The sequence below is a fragment of the Lissotriton helveticus genome, chromosome 4_2 (genome assembly GCF_964261635.1).
Source record: "Lissotriton helveticus chromosome 4_2, aLisHel1.1, whole genome shotgun sequence".
Taxonomy (NCBI): domain Eukaryota; kingdom Metazoa; phylum Chordata; class Amphibia; order Caudata; family Salamandridae; genus Lissotriton; species Lissotriton helveticus.
This window is the reverse complement of record NC_136064.1, coordinates 89,706,370-89,725,259: the sequence shown is the minus strand read 5'-3', so window position 1 is coordinate 89,725,259 and position 18,890 is coordinate 89,706,370. Positions and strand designations below refer to the sequence as shown.

The 18,890-nt window shown below is 53.4% G+C and overlaps 1 protein-coding gene across 2 annotated transcripts in view; it reads left to right on the top strand.

The window, feature by feature from the left end:
• LOC144752052 (phosphatidylinositol 3,4,5-trisphosphate 5-phosphatase 2-like) overlaps nt 1–18,890 on the top strand; it is a 598,959-nt gene that overhangs the window by 562,955 nt on the left and 17,114 nt on the right. For both annotated transcript variants that reach the window (XM_078640002.1, XM_078640003.1), the window contains exon 27: nt 1,897–2,018. In XM_078640002.1, coding sequence (XP_078496128.1) covers nt 1,897–2,018 — 122 coding nt within the window. The remainder of the gene's footprint in view (nt 1–1,896; nt 2,019–18,890) is intronic.

Here is an 18,890-nt window from a genome sequence, read left to right as displayed (position 1 = left end):
AGGGATCACTGGCAGTGGCCAAGAGTGAGACGGTGTGGGATCACTGGCAGTGGCCAAGAGTGAGACGCTGTGGGATCACTGGCAGTGGCCAAGAGTGAGACGGTGTGGGATCACTGGCAGTGGCCAAGAGTGAGACGGTGTGGGATCACTGGCAATGGCCAAGAGTGAGACGCTGTGGGATCACTGGCAGTGGCCAAGAGTGAGACGGTGTGGGATCACTGGCAATGGCCAAGAGTGAGGCAGTGTGTGGGATCACTGGCAATGGCCAAGAGTGAGGCAGTGTGTGGGATCACTGGCAATGGCCAAGAGTGAGGCAGTGTGTGGGATCACTGGCAATGGCCAAGAGTGAGACGGTGTGGGATCACTGGCAGTGGCCAAGAGTGAGACGGTGTGGGATCACTGGCAATGGCCAAGAGTGAGGCAGTGTGTGGGATCACTGGCAATGGCCAAGAGTGAGGCAGTGTGTGGGATCACTGGCAGTGGCCAAGAGTGAGACGGTGTGGGATCACTGGCAATGGCCAAGAGTGAGGCGGTGTGGGATCACTGGCAATGGCCAAGAGTGAGGCAGTGTGTGGGATCACTGGCAATGGCCAAGAGTGAGGCAGTGTGTGGGATCACTGACGGAGGCCAAGAGTGAGACGGTGTGGGATCACTGGCAATGGCCAAGAGTGAGGCAGTGTGTGGGATCACTGGCAATGGCCAAGAGTGAGGCAGTGTGTGGGATCACTGGCAATGGCCAAGAGTGAGACGGTGTGGGATCACTGGCAGTGGCCAAGAGTGAGACGGTGTGGGATCACTGGCAATGGCCAAGAGTGAGGCAGTGTGTGGGATCACTGGCAATGGCCAAGAGTGAGGCAGTGTGTGGGATCACTGGCAGTGGCCAAGAGTGAGACGGTGTGGGATCACTGGCAATGGCCAAGAGTGAGGCGGTGTGGGATCACTGGCAATGGCCAAGAGTGAGGCAGTGTGTGGGATCACTGGCAATGGCCAAGAGTGAGGCAGTGTGTGGGATCACTGACGGAGGCCAAGAGTGAGACGCTGTGGGATCACTGGCAATGGCCAAGAGTGAGACGCTGTGGGATCACTGGCAATGGCCAAGAGTGAGACGCTGTGGGATCACTGGCAATGGGCAAGAGTGAGACGCTGTGGGATCACTGGAAATGGTAAAGAGTGAGACAGTGTGGGATCACTGACACCCAGTGAGACTGACACCCAGTAAGTCTGTGCATCAGGTCACGATACGAACACCCAGTGAGACTGACACCCAGTGAGTCTGTGCATCAGGTCATGAGACTGACACCCAGTGAGACTGACACCCAGTGAGACTGACACCCAGTGAGTCTGTGCATCAGGTCATGAGACTGACACCCAGTGAGACTGACACCCAGTGAGACTGTCACCCAGTGAGTCTGTGCATCAGGTCACGATACGAACACCCAGTGAGACTGACACCCAGTGAGACTGGCACCCAGTGAGACTGTGGATCAGGTCACGAGACAAACACCCAGTGAGTCTGTGCATCAGGTCATGAGACTGACACCCAGTGAGACTGAGAGACCCAGTGAGTCTGTCCTCCAGAGATGAGACTTGCAGCAGCTAGTTAAGACTGGCTGACCTCAAGGAGAGTCACCCACAAGAACCACAAACCTCTAAAATGCTAATCCCTAGATTCCTGCACAATAAATACTTCAAAACATATATGCACACTGAAAACTATTCATACACAAACACACAGCTGCACACATTCACACCAATAGACATGCATGTTTGTATTGTTTGACTATGTACAAGCTTATACATAAGTACAAATAAGTAACACACAGACATACATCCTCTGCACCTGTGTGACTGACTGTTCCTTGTGCCAGGCCTGACTCCTTCGCTCCTCTTCCACAGCTGTCCGGTGGATGTGTGCACACTCCCCCCAGCACCGCCAGGCAGTGGCTGGCTCAGTTCGGGCTGGAGCAGTACGAGGAGGCCTTCCGCCGGAAAGGCTGGCACGACCTGGAGGTGCTCAGGTAATTAGTCCTTTGTCACTGTCGATAGCTCCATCTTCACCCTTTTCATCCTCTGGTTCTAATTTCTTTCGCCAATCGCTCGTTTTTACCCTTTAGAGAAGCAAGAAATATAAAAATGTTTTTTCCCAGCATTGTGCATTTTTCATTTGTATGTTTGTAGAGGCACGTGTACAGCCCAAACTTACCTTAGAAAAACAGAAGGCAGCACAGTGGCCCAAGTACTGGTATACAATTCAAGATAAATATAGCACCTTACAATGCATGCGATTTGATCGCATGCCATTACAACATAGTCGTTACAACAACAGAGTTGTTAGTTCGCAATACCATTACATCGCAAGTCATTACAACAACCTTCTGTAGGGGGCGCACTGGACTTAAGAATAGTAGTATTGGGAGGAGCCAAGATGGCGATCGGGATGGCTGCATAAACGCTTGGCTCCGCGAGCCCTTCCACCCCGCACATATATCCTGGAGATAAATCTTAGCAGTATTTGCTACTCTAAGTAGGTGAAGGAAAGTATTCACTTACCATCTGCTTCTGAGGCTCCACCGTGCAGGAGACCCGAAGAAATATTCCCGTCTGTTTGGCGGCCTTCGAGGTGCTGAGACCGGGATCTCGAGTGAGGAGAGTGTCCGGCCGTGATTGCAACACCAGCGGCCTTTGGTTGCGATGAGAAGCCGGTCGGAGAGAACCTGAGATCTGCGAGCCGGAAGAGATGATACCAACCCACTCCCAATAGTGAGTTGCCCTGCGGGAGGTGCGATGTAGCTGGGCCGGAGAGAGTCCATGATGCCCAGTTCCCCTTCGGTGTGATACCGGCTCATGTTAACAGCCCCCCCCCCCCCGGGAGCCGGTGGGTGACTCCCGAGGAGCAGCAGGGAGCTTGTTTAGCCTTTTGGTGACTCTCCTTTCTGCTGCCTGCCCCGACTATTGAGATCCCGCTGTGAATCCTGCTGCTTCCGGGGGTCGGACCTGATCCTGAGGTGCGGTGGAGGGGAAAGAGAACGTGACGGCTGAAATGGCGGATAATACTTTCTCGCGCACCCCTCATCCGGGCAGTAAAACCGGTGCACAAGAGAATCCCGGGATTTGGCTACGCGAGAATACACCCACGCCCAAACATATACTGGCTGCACTAACAACCCTGCAGACTACCCTGACCCGGAAGGCCCGAGAATTCGGACAAAGGATGGCCGCCATTTTTGTCCCGCCACCTTGTAACGGCACGGATCGCTCTCAAGGAGGCGCCGCTGTGTCTGCCTCTGCTTCATTGCCGTATTCCCCGGATGAGTCTACATTCTTGAAGACGCGGATAGACCTGGTTCATGAGCTTACTGTAGATACACCTGTGGCGCATGTGATTGTCTCATCGGGGCCTTTCTCTGATCGACGAGTGGAGGAACAGCGTCGCTACGCGGTTTGGGCGGCCCCGGCGGGGTTTCGGCGCTTCCCGCATCGTGTGATTCCCTTTCTATGTCTGGCGGGACTGTGTTCGGACTTGAGACTGTTGGCGGTGTTGACATTGTCACAATCAGACTTCCGCCATGCATCATCGGCGAAGTTTCGGTGGCTGGGATCCTGTGGAGCGGTGACACTGCCTGATCCTCCCGGTGCAATCGGGCCCTTTGTGCTACTTTGTATCCCGTCTGAGGGATGGTTCAATGTTGGTACTATTGACAGACGAGGCCAAGGGTGAATTTGCCTGGGACATGGAGGGACTCATGGATGGTTGATGGTGATTTAAGGGGCGTTTAGCGGAAATGTACTTGATTGCGTTATACGTGATTGCTGCTACTTGTATTTGTTCTACTGTTACTGCTCATACGATTTTTGCACGCGGAGGTGGGAGGGGCCGGATGACCAGATCGAGGGCCCTTCTCCTGCATTTTTTCTCTTTCTTTTTCTCTTTTTCTTCTCTGTATTTCGGGTCTCTTATTTAGGGCAACAGGCACGCTGCTGGGGGGGTAGGCCGTAGCCTTCTGCAGGGGTGCAGGGTTGGGGGATGGGTTTGTTATTTTGTTCTCTCTTTGTTTCTATGGCCCTTTGCCCTTTTCCTTTTTCGATGTTGTCGTCTTCCATGTCTCCCATAGTGTGTTTCGCCTCGAGGGGTGGGACTAGTTCGCCATGATTGCTATGTGTTTATTGCATCTATCCTGACTCATATACCCCTTCCCCCGTCTCTTTCAATCTATGTACATCGCTGGCTTAAAACTTTTTGCTTTTAGTTAACTGTATTAGGGTGTGTGTGAATATGTGACATTGATTTTCACTTTATTTTTCGTTATTGTAAAATTAACCGTCTCAGCTCTTTATTATCGCATGGTACCTTAATTATATGTTATAACCTGGATGCTACTCAGCCTTTGCACTCCGGACCGCTGTATATTTTTATACTACATTGCTTCTTAATCGATTTGAATAGCGGCCGGCCGGATTGGTTGTAGGCCCATGTTTGTATTTCCGTGCTACGACAATAAAGGTTCTTTAAAAAATAAAAAAAGAATAGTAGTATTTACTGTTCCTATTCCAGTTTGCACAACAGCAGGGAAGGTGTTGGATTTTAAATCCAATACCTTTGCGCACCCTACAGGAAGTCGTTGTAATGACTTGTGATGTAACGGTATTGCGTACTAACAACGCAGTGGTTGTAATGACCTCGTTGTAATAGCATTGCCTTGTGGAGACACCGTTGTAAATGTTGTTTCCCTTCAAGATTGTCCAGGGAGATTGACATGACATATAGGGAAGGTTCCTAGCCTGTCGGGTGCTACTACCCTTTGAAGCGATGTGCCTCCAGTTTGTTTCTGACTATCACAGCTGTCCGAGCAGTTCTGAAGTCATAAAACCCTGCAGTATGTTTGGGACAATCCTTGCTGACGTCTTATGTTGTTCTGAAAGCATTCACCAATCAACACAGTCTCACCACAAATCCCCCGGGGCGCTCCAACAATGAGATCTGATGTTGATCTGGGTGAAGAAGTGATTGATGGTCTTGCATTTGTTGACTGGGTCAGGAGGGTCTGGCAGTGGATTGATGCCATGTGTGCAAGCCTGGATGAGTGATTTGCTTCTATTAGTGACTTGATTGATGTTGGTTTGGTAGAAGGTGTCTTTGGTTTTGCTGATGGAAAACCTACATGTGAAGTTTAGCCCTTTGAGCATGGGGTGATTGTCACAGGTATTGCACCATCTCCACTTCTTCTGTTGGCTGATTATGGCACATTTGTTTCCTGAGAGTCCCAGTTTGTAACATGGAACTAAGGGTTTAAGTTGAGGGATTTTGTTTTTAGTGGTATGTTGTATTCTGAATATTTTGTAACGCGGTGCTGTTGAGGAGAATGTTGTTATCTAAGACCTTGTAGGAATCTGATGGTTGTTAGATTAGTGGTGGAGATGGTTCTTCAGGAGGACTTTTGAAGTAGCAATCTGCTTTTCTCTGTTCTGCTGTCCTTGATGCTGGTACCTTTGTGAAGGGTGGAGAAAGGGATGGCAAGGTGGTCCATCTAATATGCACCTAAAGAAGCACTGTGCGTGACCCACCCGGTGCTGCAGCTCCTGCTGCGCCCCATATACCACCTAAAGAAGCACCGTGCGTGACCCACCCAGTGCTGCAGCTCCTGCTGTGCCCCTGATACACACCTAAAGAAGCACTGTATGTGACCCACCCGGTGCTGCAACTCCTGCAACGCAGCTGACATGCACCTAAAGAAGCACCGTGCGTGACCCACCCGGTGCTGCAGCTCCTGCCGTGCCCCTCATACGCACCTAAAGAAGCATTGTACGTGACCCACCCTGTGCTGCATCTCCTGCTGCACCCCTGATACGCACCTAAAGAAGCACTGTGCGTGACCCACCCTGTGCTGCAGTTCCTGCCACGCCCCTGATACGCAGCTAAAGAAGCACCGTGCGTGACCCACCTGGTGCTGCAGCTCCTGCTATGCACCTAAAGAAGCACCGAGCGCGACCCACCCTGTGCTGCAGCTCCTGACGTGCCCCTGATACGCAACTAAAGAAGCACTGTGCGTGACCCACCCTGTGCTGCAGCTCCTGCCGCTCGCCTGATGTGTACCTAAAGAAGCATTGTAAGTGACCCACCCGGGGCTTGCAGCTCCTACTATGTCCCTGATACGCATCTAAAGCACTGTGCGTGACCCACCCGGTGCTGCAGCTCCTGCTGCATACCTGATACGCACCTAAAGAAGCACTGTGTGTGACCCACCCGGTGCTGCAGCTCCTGCTGTACCCATGATATGCACCTAAAGGAGCATTGTGGGGGACCCACCCGGGGCTTGCAGCTCCTACTATGTCCCTGATATGCATCTAAAGAAGCATCATGCGTGACCCACCCGGTGCTGCAGCTCCTGATACGCATCTAAAGCACTGTGTGTGACCCACCCGGTGCTGCAGCTCCTGATACGCATGTAAAGCACTGTGTGTGACCCACCCGGTGCTGCAGCTCCTGCTGCTCCCCTGATGTTCACCTAAAGAAGCATTGTGGGTGACCCACCCGGTGCTTGCAGCTCCTACTATGTCCCTGATGCTCATCTAAAGCACTGTGGGTGACCCACCCGGTGCTGCAGCTCCTGCTGCGCCCCTGATATGCACCTAAAGAAGCACTGTGTGTGACCCACCCGGTGCTGCAGGTCCTGCCGCACTCCTAATATGCACCTAAAGAGGCACTGTGTGTGACCCACCCGGTGCTGCAGCTCCTGCTGCACCCCTGATACGCATCCAAAGAAGCACTGTACATGACCCACCCGGTGCTGCAGCTCCTGCTGCACCCCTGATACGCATCCAAAGAAGCACTGTACATGACCCACCCGGTGCTGCAGCTCCTGTCGTGCCCCTGATACGCACCTAAAGAAGCACTGTACGTGACCCACCCTGTGCTGCAACTCCTGCCTCGTCCCTGACATGCACCTAAAGAAGCACCGTGCGTGACCCACCCGGTGCTGCAGCTCCCGCCACGCCCCTGATACGCACCTAAAGAAGCACTGTGTGTGACCCACCCGGTGCTGCAGGCCCTGCCGCACTCCTAATATGCACCTAAAGAGGCACTGTGCGTGACCCACCCGGTGCTGCAGCTCCTGCCGCGCCCCTGATACGCACCTAAAGAAGCACTGTACGTGACCCACCCGGTGCTGCAGCTCCTGCCGTGCCCCTGATACGCACCTAAAGAAGCACTGTGCGTGACCCACCCGGTGCTGCAGCTCCTGCTGCGCCCCTGATATGCACCTAAAGAAGCACTGTGTGTAACCCACCCGCATGTCCTGCCGCACTCCTAATATGCACCTAAAGAGGCACTGTGCGTGACCCACCCGGTGCTGCATCTCCTGCCGCACCCCTGATACGCACCTAAAGAAGCACTGTACGGGACCCACCCGGTGCTGCAGCTCCTGCCGTGCCCCTGATACACACCTAAAGAAGCACTGTGCATGACCCACCCGGTGCTGCAGCTCCTGCTGCGCCCCTGATATGCACCTAAAGAAGCACTGTGTGTGACCCACCCGGTGCTGCAGGTCCTGCCGCACTCCTAATATGCACCTAAAGAGGCACTGTGTGTGACCCACACGGTGCTGCAGCTCCTGCTGCACCCCTGATACGCATCCAAAGAAGCACTGTACATGACCCACCCGGTGCTGCAGCTCCTGCTACACCCCTGATACGCATCCAAAGAAGCACTGTACATGACCCATCCGGTGCTGCAGCTCCTGCCGTGCCCCTGATACGCACCTAAAGAAGCACTGTACGTGACCCACCCTGTGCTGAAACTCCTGTCACGCCCCTGACATGCACCTAAAGAAGCACCGTGCGTGACCCACCCGGTGCTGCAGCTCCTGCCGCGCCCCTGATACGCACCTAAAGAAGCACTGTATGTGACCCACCCGGTGCTGCAGCTCCTGCCGTGCCCCTGATATGCACCTAAAGTAGCACTGTGCGCGACCCACCCGGTGCTGCAGCTCCTGCTGCGCTCCTGCTATGCACCTAAAGAAGCACCGAGCGCGACCCACCCTGTGCTGCAGCTCCTGACGTGCCCCTGATACGCAACTAAAGAAGCACTGTGCGTGACCCACCCTGTGCTGCAGCTCCTGCCGCTCGCCTGATGTGTACCTAAAGAAGCATTGTAAGTGACCCACCCGGGGCTTGCAGCTCCTACTATGTCCCTGATACGCATCTAAAGCACTGTGCGTGACCCACCCGGTGCTGCAGCTCCTGCTGCATACCTGATACGCACCTAAAGAAGCACTGTGTGTGACCCACCCGGTGCTGCAGCTCCTGCTGCACCCATGATATGCACCTAAAGGAGCATTGTGGGGGACCCACCCGGGGCTTGCAGCTCCTACTATGTCCCTGATACGCATCTAAAGAAGCATCATGCGTGACCCACCCGGTGCTGCAGCTCCTGATACGCATCTAAAGTACTGTGTGTGACCCACCCGGTGCTGCAGCTCCTGATACGCATGTAAAGCACTGTGTGTGACCCACCCGGTGCTGCAGCTCCTGCCGCTCCCCTGATGTTCACCTAAAGAAGCATTGTGGGTGACCCACCCGGTGCTTGCAGCTCCTACTATGTCCCTGATGCTCATCTAAAGCACTGTGGGTGACCCACCCGGTGCTGCAGCTCCTGCTGCGCCCCTGATATGCACCTAAAGAGTGAGAGTGCCTTCAAGGGAATTTGTTTACATAAACTTAAGTTATTTGAACCAAAATTGGAGGGATAAATAAATAGTCCCTGTGTGAATTCAATCTTTCTATGAATACAACAACTCACATAACATAAAACAAATCAAGGCTACATCAAAACACAAAGACTGACAAGGTGTATAGACAAAAAGTATTTATCAAAAAATAATTGAATCAATATATACAGTAAAACAAAGGTCTGAAGGTCTATAAATGATAAAGATATATAACACAACAGAACCTAAGAGCACCTATCCAATACAGTACAATAAATGATACAAAAGGAAGAGGTGAAGGTCGACGTTTCGGTCTCTTTAAAAAATACTTTTTGAGACCATCTTCAGGACTGGAGTCAATAAAAACTGTATAATGACCAACCGTAACCTGAAACATAAATGTTCTAAGTTACAAACAGTTCATAAATCAGTTACTCTTATCCATAACACCTTGAACATTAAACATTTAATATTACAACTTAAACACCACTCTACATATAACATACTATTACACATTACAACGAATACTATCAAATGATTACAAAAAACACTCAAACACGAATCAAATTATCATTAGATTGAATCCTACACGTTTTCACGGTTGTATAGATCCAGGAAATCTACATTAAATGTGAGCGATTTCTCTGTTGTAGCAACATTAATTCAAAACTTTTCATATTCTCTAGACAAAAATACCTAAACATATCTAAAAAAATCAAATTTTTGAAAGGTCCATGCATTAATACACCTAAATAAATTCACGAGTTTTCTAGTAAAATAGACGTTTCAGAGGACCAACTGAGCGACTTTACCTTAATTTAGGTCAGGGACAGTGAAGTTAATTCAAGAGGACGAACATCAAAGCTGTTAAGGATCTCAAAGTCCTAAATGTAAACATATTGAGATATTAGGCCACTATTACTGGGATTATAAAAGGGGTCCGATGTTTTAAATTTGTGTGAATACACTTACTAAAGTGGACTGACGGGGCTGAGCAGACTAGAATGTCCTGCATTTATGTGTTTCTTTATCCAAAACAAAGTTAGGATCGATTGTGCACGTTTTAAGATGAATTTATCTTCCTGTAGCACGTGTCAGATCTAAAAAATTATTTGTATATAATGTCATTAATCTATAACAAAATATGCATTTGTACTAACAACAAATAATAAAAGGTTTACCTAGCACAGTTTGATTTTGGGCTAGAGAAACAACCGTCTCGAAGTAAGCGCAGGTCTCCGTATTAAAGCGGGCCTTAACGTTTCTTAGTTCTGTTTATTAAAAAAGGAGGAATCACAACGTGATTTATTAACAGGAGTCGATTTATACAGTTGTGACAATTATATAAAGGTCTACACACAAGCTTACCCAGAGTGAAACTCACTTCAAGCTTGATAGTGATCGAAACACTGTGGGCAAAAGGCAACATAGACTACAGGTTAAAATACTATCGTGCCATAGTTGTTAAAGACTACAGGGGCTACACTAGCATTTAGCGCTTACCGTGATTCTATTAACGCGGATCGAATCAAGAGGCACTGTGCGTGACCCACCCGGTGCTGCATCTCCTGCCGCACCCCTGATACGCACCTAAAGAAGCACTGTACGGGACCCACCCGGTGCTGCAGCTCCTGCCGTGCCCCTGATACGCACCTAAAGAAGCACTGTACGTGACCCACCCGGTGCTGCAGCTCCTGCCGTGCCCCTGATACGCACCTAAAGAAGCACTGTGCGTGACCCACCCGGTGCTGCAGCTCCTGCTGCGCCCCTGATATGCACCTAAAGAAGCACTGTGTGTAACCCACCCGCATGTCCTGCCGCACTCCTAATATGCACCTAAAGAGGCACTGTGCGTGACCCACCCGGTGCTGCATCTCCTGCCGCACCCCTGATACGCACCTAAAGAAGCACTGTACGGGACCCACCCGGTGCTGCAGCTCCTGCCGTGCCCCTGATACACACCTAAAGAAGCACTGTGCATGACCCACCCGGTGCTGCAGCTCCTGCTGCGCCCCTGATATGCACCTAAAGAAGCACTGTGTGTGACCCACCCGGTGCTGCAGGTCCTGCCGCACTCCTAATATGCACCTAAAGAAGCACTGTACATGACCCACCCGGTGTTGCAGCTCCTGCCGTGCCCCTGATACGCACCTAAAGAAGCACTGTACGTGACCCACCCTGTGCTGAAACTCCTGCCACGCCCCTGACATGCACCTAAAGAAGCACCGTGCGTGACCCACCCGGTGCTGCAGCTCCTGCCATGCCCCTGATACGCACCTAAAGAAGCACTGTACTTGACCCACCCGGTGCTGCAGCTCCTGCCGCGCCCCTGATACGCCCCTAAAGAAGCACTGTACGTGACCCACCCGGTGATGCAGCTCCTGCCGTGCCCCTGATACGCACCTAAAGTAGCACTGTGCGCGACCCACCCGGTGCTGCAGCTCCTGCTGCGCCCCTGATATGCACCTAAAGAAGCACTGTGTGTGACCCACCCGGTGCTGCAAGTCCTGCCGCACTCCTAATATGCACCTAAAGAGGCACTGTGCGTGACCCACCCGGTGCTGCAGCTCCTGCCGCGCCCCTGGTACGCATCTAAAGAAGCACCTTACGTGACCCACCCGGTGCTGCAGCTCCTGCCGTGCCCCTGATACGCACCTAAAGAAGCACTGTGCGTGACCCACCCGGTGCTGCAGCTCCTGCTGCGCCCCTGATATGCAACTAAAGAAGCACTGTGTGTGACCCACCCGGTGCTGCAGGTCCTGCCGCACTCCTAATATGCACCTAAAGAGGCACTGTGCATGACCCACCCGGTGCTGCAGCTCCTGCCGCGCCCCTGATACGCACCTAAAGAAGCACTGTGCGTGACCCACCCGGTGCTTGAGCTCCTGCTGCGCCCCTGATATGCACCTAAAGAAGCACTGTGTGTGACCCACCTGGTGCTGCAGGTCCTGCCACACTCCTAATATGCACCTAAAGAGGCACTGTGTTTGACCCACCCGGTGCTGCAGCTCCTGCTGCACCCCTGATACGCATCCAAAGAAGCACTGTACATCAATCAATCAATCAGGTGATTTATATAGCGCGCTACTCACCCAGAGGGTCTCAAGGCGCTTGGGGGAGGGAGGTCCGCTACTGCTCGAACAGCCAGGTCTTGAGTTGCTTCCTGAAGGAGAGGTGGTCTTGTGTCTGACGGAGGTGGATGGGGAGGGAGTTCCAAGTCTTGGCTGCCAGGTAGGAGAAGGATCTTCCTCCCATGGTGGTTCTTAGAATGCGTGGAACGGCGGCGAGGGCGTGGCTGGTCGATCGTAGCTGGCGGGTGGGAGTGTAGAAGGTCAGGCGGTTGTTGAGGTACTTGGGGCCCAGGTCGTGGAGGGCCTTGTGTGCGTGGGTGAGGAGTCGGAACGTGATTCTCTTGCTGACGGGGAGCCAGTGGAGGTCTCTCAGGTGTCCGGAGATGTGGTTGTGTCGGGGGATGTCCAAGATGAGTCGTGCGGAGGCGTTCTGGATGCGTTGGAGTTTTTTCTGGAGTTTGGCTGTGGTTCCGATGTAGAGTGTGTTTCCGTAGTCCAGTTGGCTGGTGACGAGTGCCTGTGTGACCGTCTTCCTGGTTTCGGTGGGGAGCCATCGGAAGATCTTTCGGAGCATGCCCAAGATGTTGAAGCATGATGATGAGACGGCGTTGACTTGTCTGGTCATCGAGAGGGAGGAGTCCAGGATGAAGCCCAGGTTGCGTGCGTGGTCCGTTGGTTTGGGTGCGCTGCCCAGGGCAGGGGGTCACCAGGAGTCGTCCCAGACGGAGGGTGATGATCCAAGGATGAGGACTTCCGTCTTGTCTGAGTTCAGTTTCAGGCGGCTGTTCATCATCCACTCGGCTACGTCTTTCATTCCTTCATGTAGGTTGGTTCTGGCGGTGGCTGGGTTGTTGGTGAGGGAGAGGATCAGCTGGGCGTCGTCGGCGTAGGAGATGATGTTGAGGTTGTGTTGGCGTGCGATGGCTGCGAGGGGGCTCATGTAGACGTTGAAGAGGGTGGGGCTGAGTGATGATCCTTGTGGTACGCCGCAGATGACTTCGGTGGCCTTGGATCTGTACGGGAGGAGGCGGACTCTCTGGATTCTTCCGGTGAGCCACCCACCCGGTGCTGCAGCTCCTGCTGCACCCCAGATATGCACCTAAAGAAGCACTGTGCGTGACCCACCCTGTGCTGCAACTCCTGCCACGCCCCTGACATGCACCTAAAGAAGCACCGTGCGTGACCCACCCGGTGCTGCAGATCCTGCTGCGCCCCTGATACCACCTAAAGAAGTACCGTGCGTGACCCACCCGGTGCTGCAGCTCCTGCCACGCCCCTGATACGCACCTAAAGAAGCACTGTACATGACCCACCCGGTGCTGCAGCCGCGCCCCTAATACGCACCTAAAGAAGCACTGTACGTGACCCACCCGGTGCTGCAGCTCCTGCCGTGCCCCTGATACGCACCTAAAGAAGCGCTGTACATGACCCACCCGGTCCTGCCGCACTCCTAATATGCACCTAAAGAGGCACTGTGTGTGACCCACCCGGTGCTGCAGCTCCTGCCGCGCCCCTGATACGCACCTAAAGAAGCACTGTACGTGACCCACCCGGTGCTGCAGCTCCTGCTGCACCCCAGATATGCACCTAAAGAAGCACTGTGCGTGACCCACCCTGTGCTGCAACTCCTGCCACGCCCCTGACATGCACCTAAAGAAGCACCGTGCGTGACCCACCCGGTGCTGCAGCTCCTGCTGCGCCCCTGATACACACCTAAAGAAGCACTGTGCGTGACCCACCCGGTGGTGCAGCTCCTGCCGCACTCCTAATATGCACCTAAAGAGGCACTGTGTGTGACCCACCCGGTGCTGCATGTCCTGCCGCACTCCTAATATGCACCTAAAGAGGCACTGTGCATGACCCACCCAGTGCTGCAGCTCCTGCCGTGCCCCTGATACGCACCTAATGAAGCACTGTACATGACCCACCCGGTGCTGCAGCTCCTGCCGTGCCCCTGATACGCACCTAAAGAAGTACTGTGCGTGACCCACCCGGTGCTGCAGCTTCTGCTGCTCCCCTGATATGCACCTAAAGAAGCACTGTGTGTGACCCACCCGGTGCTGCAGGTCCTGCCGCACTCCTAATATGCACCTAAAGAGGCACTGTGCGTGACACACCCGGTGCTTCAGCTCCTGCTGCACCACTGATACACATCCAAAGAAGCACTGTACATGACCCACCCGGTGCTGCAGCTCCTGCTCCGGAGAAGTGTGGCTCACTGGTTAGAGGAGGCAGACCTGGAAGCAGAGGTCAGCCTGGGACCAGGGTTCAATTCCCGGCTCGGCGGGGTCTTGAGTCCTAAAATGTCCATGGACTCGACAATTCTCGCTCCTGTGCCTACTCGATTCACGGGTTCACACTCTGCGACTCTGGGCAATAGCTTGCTTAATCTCCACAACGGCCCCTCGCGGCGGGATGCCTGGCTTTCACCTTGCGGATACCCTGCCGGGGTTATCTCACAGGGGAATACCAGGACGGGTTCCCTAAGCAAGCGCTTAGAAACCGCTTGGTGATTTGCGCTATATAAATTCCTGTACATTTACATTTACATTACCCCTGATACGCATCCAAAGAAGCACTGTACATGGCCCACCCGGTGCTGCAGCTCCTGCCGTGCCCCTGACATGCACCTAAAGAGGCACTGTGCGTGACCCACCCGGTGCTGCAGCTCCTGCTGCACCCCTGATACGCATCCAAAGAAGCACTGTACATCAATCAATCAATCAGGTGATTTATATAGCGCGCTACTCACCCAGAGGGTCTCAAGGCACTTGGGGGAGGGGGGTCCGCTACTGCTCGAACAGCCAGGTCTTGAGTTGCTTCCTGAAGGAGAGGTGGTCTTGTGTCTGACGGAGGTGGATGGGGAGGGAGTTCCAAGTCTTGGCTGCCAGGTAGGAGAAGGATCTTCCTCCCATGGTGGTTCTTCGAATGTGTGGAACGGCGGCGAGGGCGTGGCTGGTCGATCGTAGCTGGCGGGTAAGAGTGTAGAAGGTCAGGCGGTTGTTGAGGTACTTTGGGCCCAGGTCGTTGAAGGCCGTGTGTGCGTGGGTGAGGAGTCGGAACGTGATTTTCTTGCTGACGGGGAGCCAGTGGAGGTCTCTCAGGTGTCCGGAGATGTGGCTGTGTCGGAGGATGTCCAAGATGAGTCGTGCGGAGGCGTTTTGGATGTGTTGGAGTTTTTTCTGGAGTTTGGCTGTGGTTCCGGTGTAGAGGGTGTTTCCGTAGTCCAGTCGGCTGGTGACGGGTGCCTGTGTGACCGTCTTCCTGGTTTCGGTGGGGAGCCATCGGAAGATCTTTCGGAGCATGCACAAGATGTTGAAGCATGATGATGAGACGGCGTTGACTTGTCTGGTCATCAAGAGGGAGGAGTCCAGGATGAAGCCCAGGTTGCGTGCGTGGTCCGTTGGTTTGGGTGTGCTGCCCAGGGCAGGGGGCCACCAAGAGTCGTCCCAGGCGGAGGGTGATGATCCAAGGATGAGGACTTCCGTCTTGTCTGAGTTCAGTTTCAGGCGGCTGTTCATCATCCACTCGGCTACGTCTTTCATTCCTTCGTGTAGGTTGGTTCTGGCGGTGGCTGGGTCGTTGGTGAGGGAGAGGATGAGCTGGGCGTTGTCAGCGTAGGAGATGATGTTGAGGTTGTGTTGGCGTGCGATGGCTGCGAGGGGGCTCATGTAGATGTTGAAGAGGGTGGGGCTGAGTGATGATCCTTGTGGTGCGCCGCAGATGACTTCGGTGGCCTTGGATCTGTACGGGAGGAGCGGACTCTCTGGGTTCTTCCAGTGAGCCACCCACCCGGTGCTGCAGCTCCTGCTGCACCCCAGATATGCACCTAAAGAAGCACTGTGCGTGACCCACCCTGTGCTGCAACTCCTGCCACGCCCCTGACATGCACCTAAAGAAGCACCGTGCGTGACCCACCCGGTGCTGCAGCTCCTGCTGCGCCCCTGATACCACCTAAAGAAGCACCGTGCGTGACCCACCCGGTGCTGCAGCTCCTGCCACGCCCCTGATACGCACCTAAAGAAGCACTGTACGTGACCCACCCGGTGCTGCAGCTCCTGCCGCGCCCCTTATACGCTCCTAAAGAAGCACTGTACGTGACCCACCCGGAGCTGCAGCTCCTGCCGTGCCCCTGATACGCACCTAAAGAAGCACTGTGTGTGACCCACCCGGTGCTGCAGGTCCTGCCGCACTCCTAATATGCACCTAAAGAAGCACTGTACGTGACCCACCCGGTGCTGCAGCTCCTGCCGCGCCCCTGATACGCACCTAAAGAAACACTGTACGTGACCCACCCGGTGCTGCAGCTCCTGCCGCGCCCCTGAGACGCACCTAAAGAAGCACTGTACGTGACCCACCCGGTGCTGCAGCTCCTGCCGTGCCCCTGATACGCACCTAAAGAAGCACTGTACGTGACCCACCCGGTGCTGCAGCTCCTGCCGCGCCCCTGATACGCACCTAGAGAAGCACTGTACGTGACTCACCCCGTGCTGCAGCTCCTGCCGTGCCCCTGATACGCACCTAAAGAAGCACTTTACGTGACCCACCCGGTGCTGCCGCTCCTGCCGCGCCCCCTGATAGGCACCTTAAGTAGCACTGTGCGGGACCCACCCGGTTCTGCAGCTCCTGCCGCGCCCCTGATACGCACCTAAAGAAGCACTGTACGTGACCCACCCCGTGCTGCAGCTCCTGCCGCGCCCCTGATACGCACCTAAAGAAGCACTGTACGTGACCCACCCCGTGCTGCAGCTCCTGCCGCGCCCCTGATACGCACCTAAAGAAGCACTGTACGTGACCCACCCCGTGCTGCAGCTCCTGCCGTGCCCCTGATACGCACCTAAAGAAGCACTTTACGTGACCCACCCGGTGCTGCCGCTCCTGCCGCGCCCCCTGATAGGCACCTTAAGTAGCACTGTGCGGGACCCACCCGGTTCTGCAGCTCCTGCCGCGCCCCTGATACGCACCTAAAGAAGCACTGTACGTGACCCACCCCGTGCTGCAGCTCCTGCCGCGCCCCTGATACGCACCTAAAGAAGCACTGTACGTGACCCACCCCGTGCTGCAGCTCCTGCCGCGCCCCTGATACGCACCTAAAGAAGCACTGTACGTGACCCACCCCGTGCTGCAGCTCCTGCCGTGCCCCTGATACGCACCTAAAGAAGCACTTTACGTGACCCACCCGGTGCTGCCGCTCCTGCCGCGCCCCCTGATAGGCACCTTAAGTAGCACTGTGCGGGACCCACCCGGTTCTGCAGCTCCTGCCGCGCCCCTGATACGCACCTAAAGAAGCACTGTACGTGACCCACCCCGTGCTGCAGCTCCTGCCGCGCCCCTGATACGCACCTAAAGAAGCACTGTACGTGACCCACCCCGTGCTGCAGCTCCTGCCGCGCCCCTGATACGCACCTAAAGAAGCACTGTACGTGACCCACCCCGTGCTGCAGCTCCTGCCGTGCCCCTGATACGCACCTAAAGAAGCACTTTACGTGACCCACCCGGTGCTGCCGCTCCTGCCGCGCCCCCTGATAGGCACCTTAAGTAGCACTGTGCGTGACGCACCCGGTTCTGCAGCTCCTGCTGCGCCCCTGATACGCAGCTAAAGAAGGACAGTGTGTGACCCACCCGGTTCTGCAGCTCCTGCTGCGCCCCTGATACGCACCTTTTACAGCTTATAAATGGCTTATTAGTGATAGCTACTTGTATGGTCAGAGGGATAAAAGTGAATTGTGTCCAGGTACCAAAAAGCCTGGTAATTAATGCACCACAATGTCTCTGTGTGGACAGCAGGGAAGAAGCCACAAATGCAGAACACACCTGAAAAGGGAGCATGTTTGACCACCCTGGGAGTTATCCTTCAGTTTGCTTTCAAAATCATTAACAATGAATCCGACATCTTATATATTTGACCACCCATTTTCATGCATCAGGTGCAATATCCTCTCTATGCTTTTCTGCATGGCAATAGTGTTTATGTCTCATTCAGAATTTTTTAGATCACTAGAAAACACACTTGGATTAGTTTCTCCATTAATTGCGTTGTTTTAAATGAATACTGCGACAAGTAGCCTTAATTCCGAGATAAAAATACTGGCACGGTGGCAACGGTAAATGTCTCTCCTCCTTCAGTCAGTAGCTTATCCGAGTCCATCCCATTTACATTTTTAGTCTGTCCTGTATATTCCATAGCGGGTTAAAGGTCTCGTAATGTTCTTCAATGGATTTAAAAACAGGCAAATTATAGGCATAACTGCACAGCTACTTTTTCATAATATACTTTTTTTTTTATCTCTGTGAATAGCCAATGGACCTTAACTAATAAACGTTTAAAAGCAATGAGCGTGCTTCACTTTTTTAGACAAACATCACTTATTATTTTTAAACAAATAGCATTACAATATGTTTGTTGCTCGCTGAGATCTGTAGCTGAGACCTGGTGTCGGTCCATCGTGGGAAACATCCTTTACCACGAAACTTTTACAACGCGGTACCATTACCACGCAGGTTTTACAACGCAAGTCGTTACAACGACTTGCGCTGGTGGGCGCTCTAGGATAGGTAATAGTTTAATTTACTATCCAACTCCTTCCCTACTATCCACGGGGACTGGAGTTGGAATGGTAAATTAAACTATTCCACTATCCAGCGCCCCCCAACGCGAGTCGTTGTAACGACTCGCGTTGTAAAACCTGCATGGTAACGGTACGCGTTGTAAAAGCACGCGTTGTACCGTCATACATCCTCCATCGGTCGTGAAAGGGAAAGTCTGATTGTCCCCGTCCTTGTACAGGTGACCCAGATCCATACAAAGTGAACACAGGATGCTCCAGGCCACATGGGAAGAAGAGTACTTTTTGTAGCCTGTCCAAAAGAGAAAGTAAATCTTCTTAAAAGATATAATCTAGAACAGCATCATCAACCCAGACACTCAGAATATACTGAGAAATTCCCACTGGAGTCAAACCGGTGTTATGCAAGAATATGGTTGTTAAAACCAACACTTCTTTCCCAGCAGCAGCTCTTCCTTTGTCAGATGAAAGAATCTGAAGTTGTTACAGAACCATCCTTTAAAATATGCTGCTTTCTGGGCAAACATAAGAAACCATTTACAGAGGCAGAG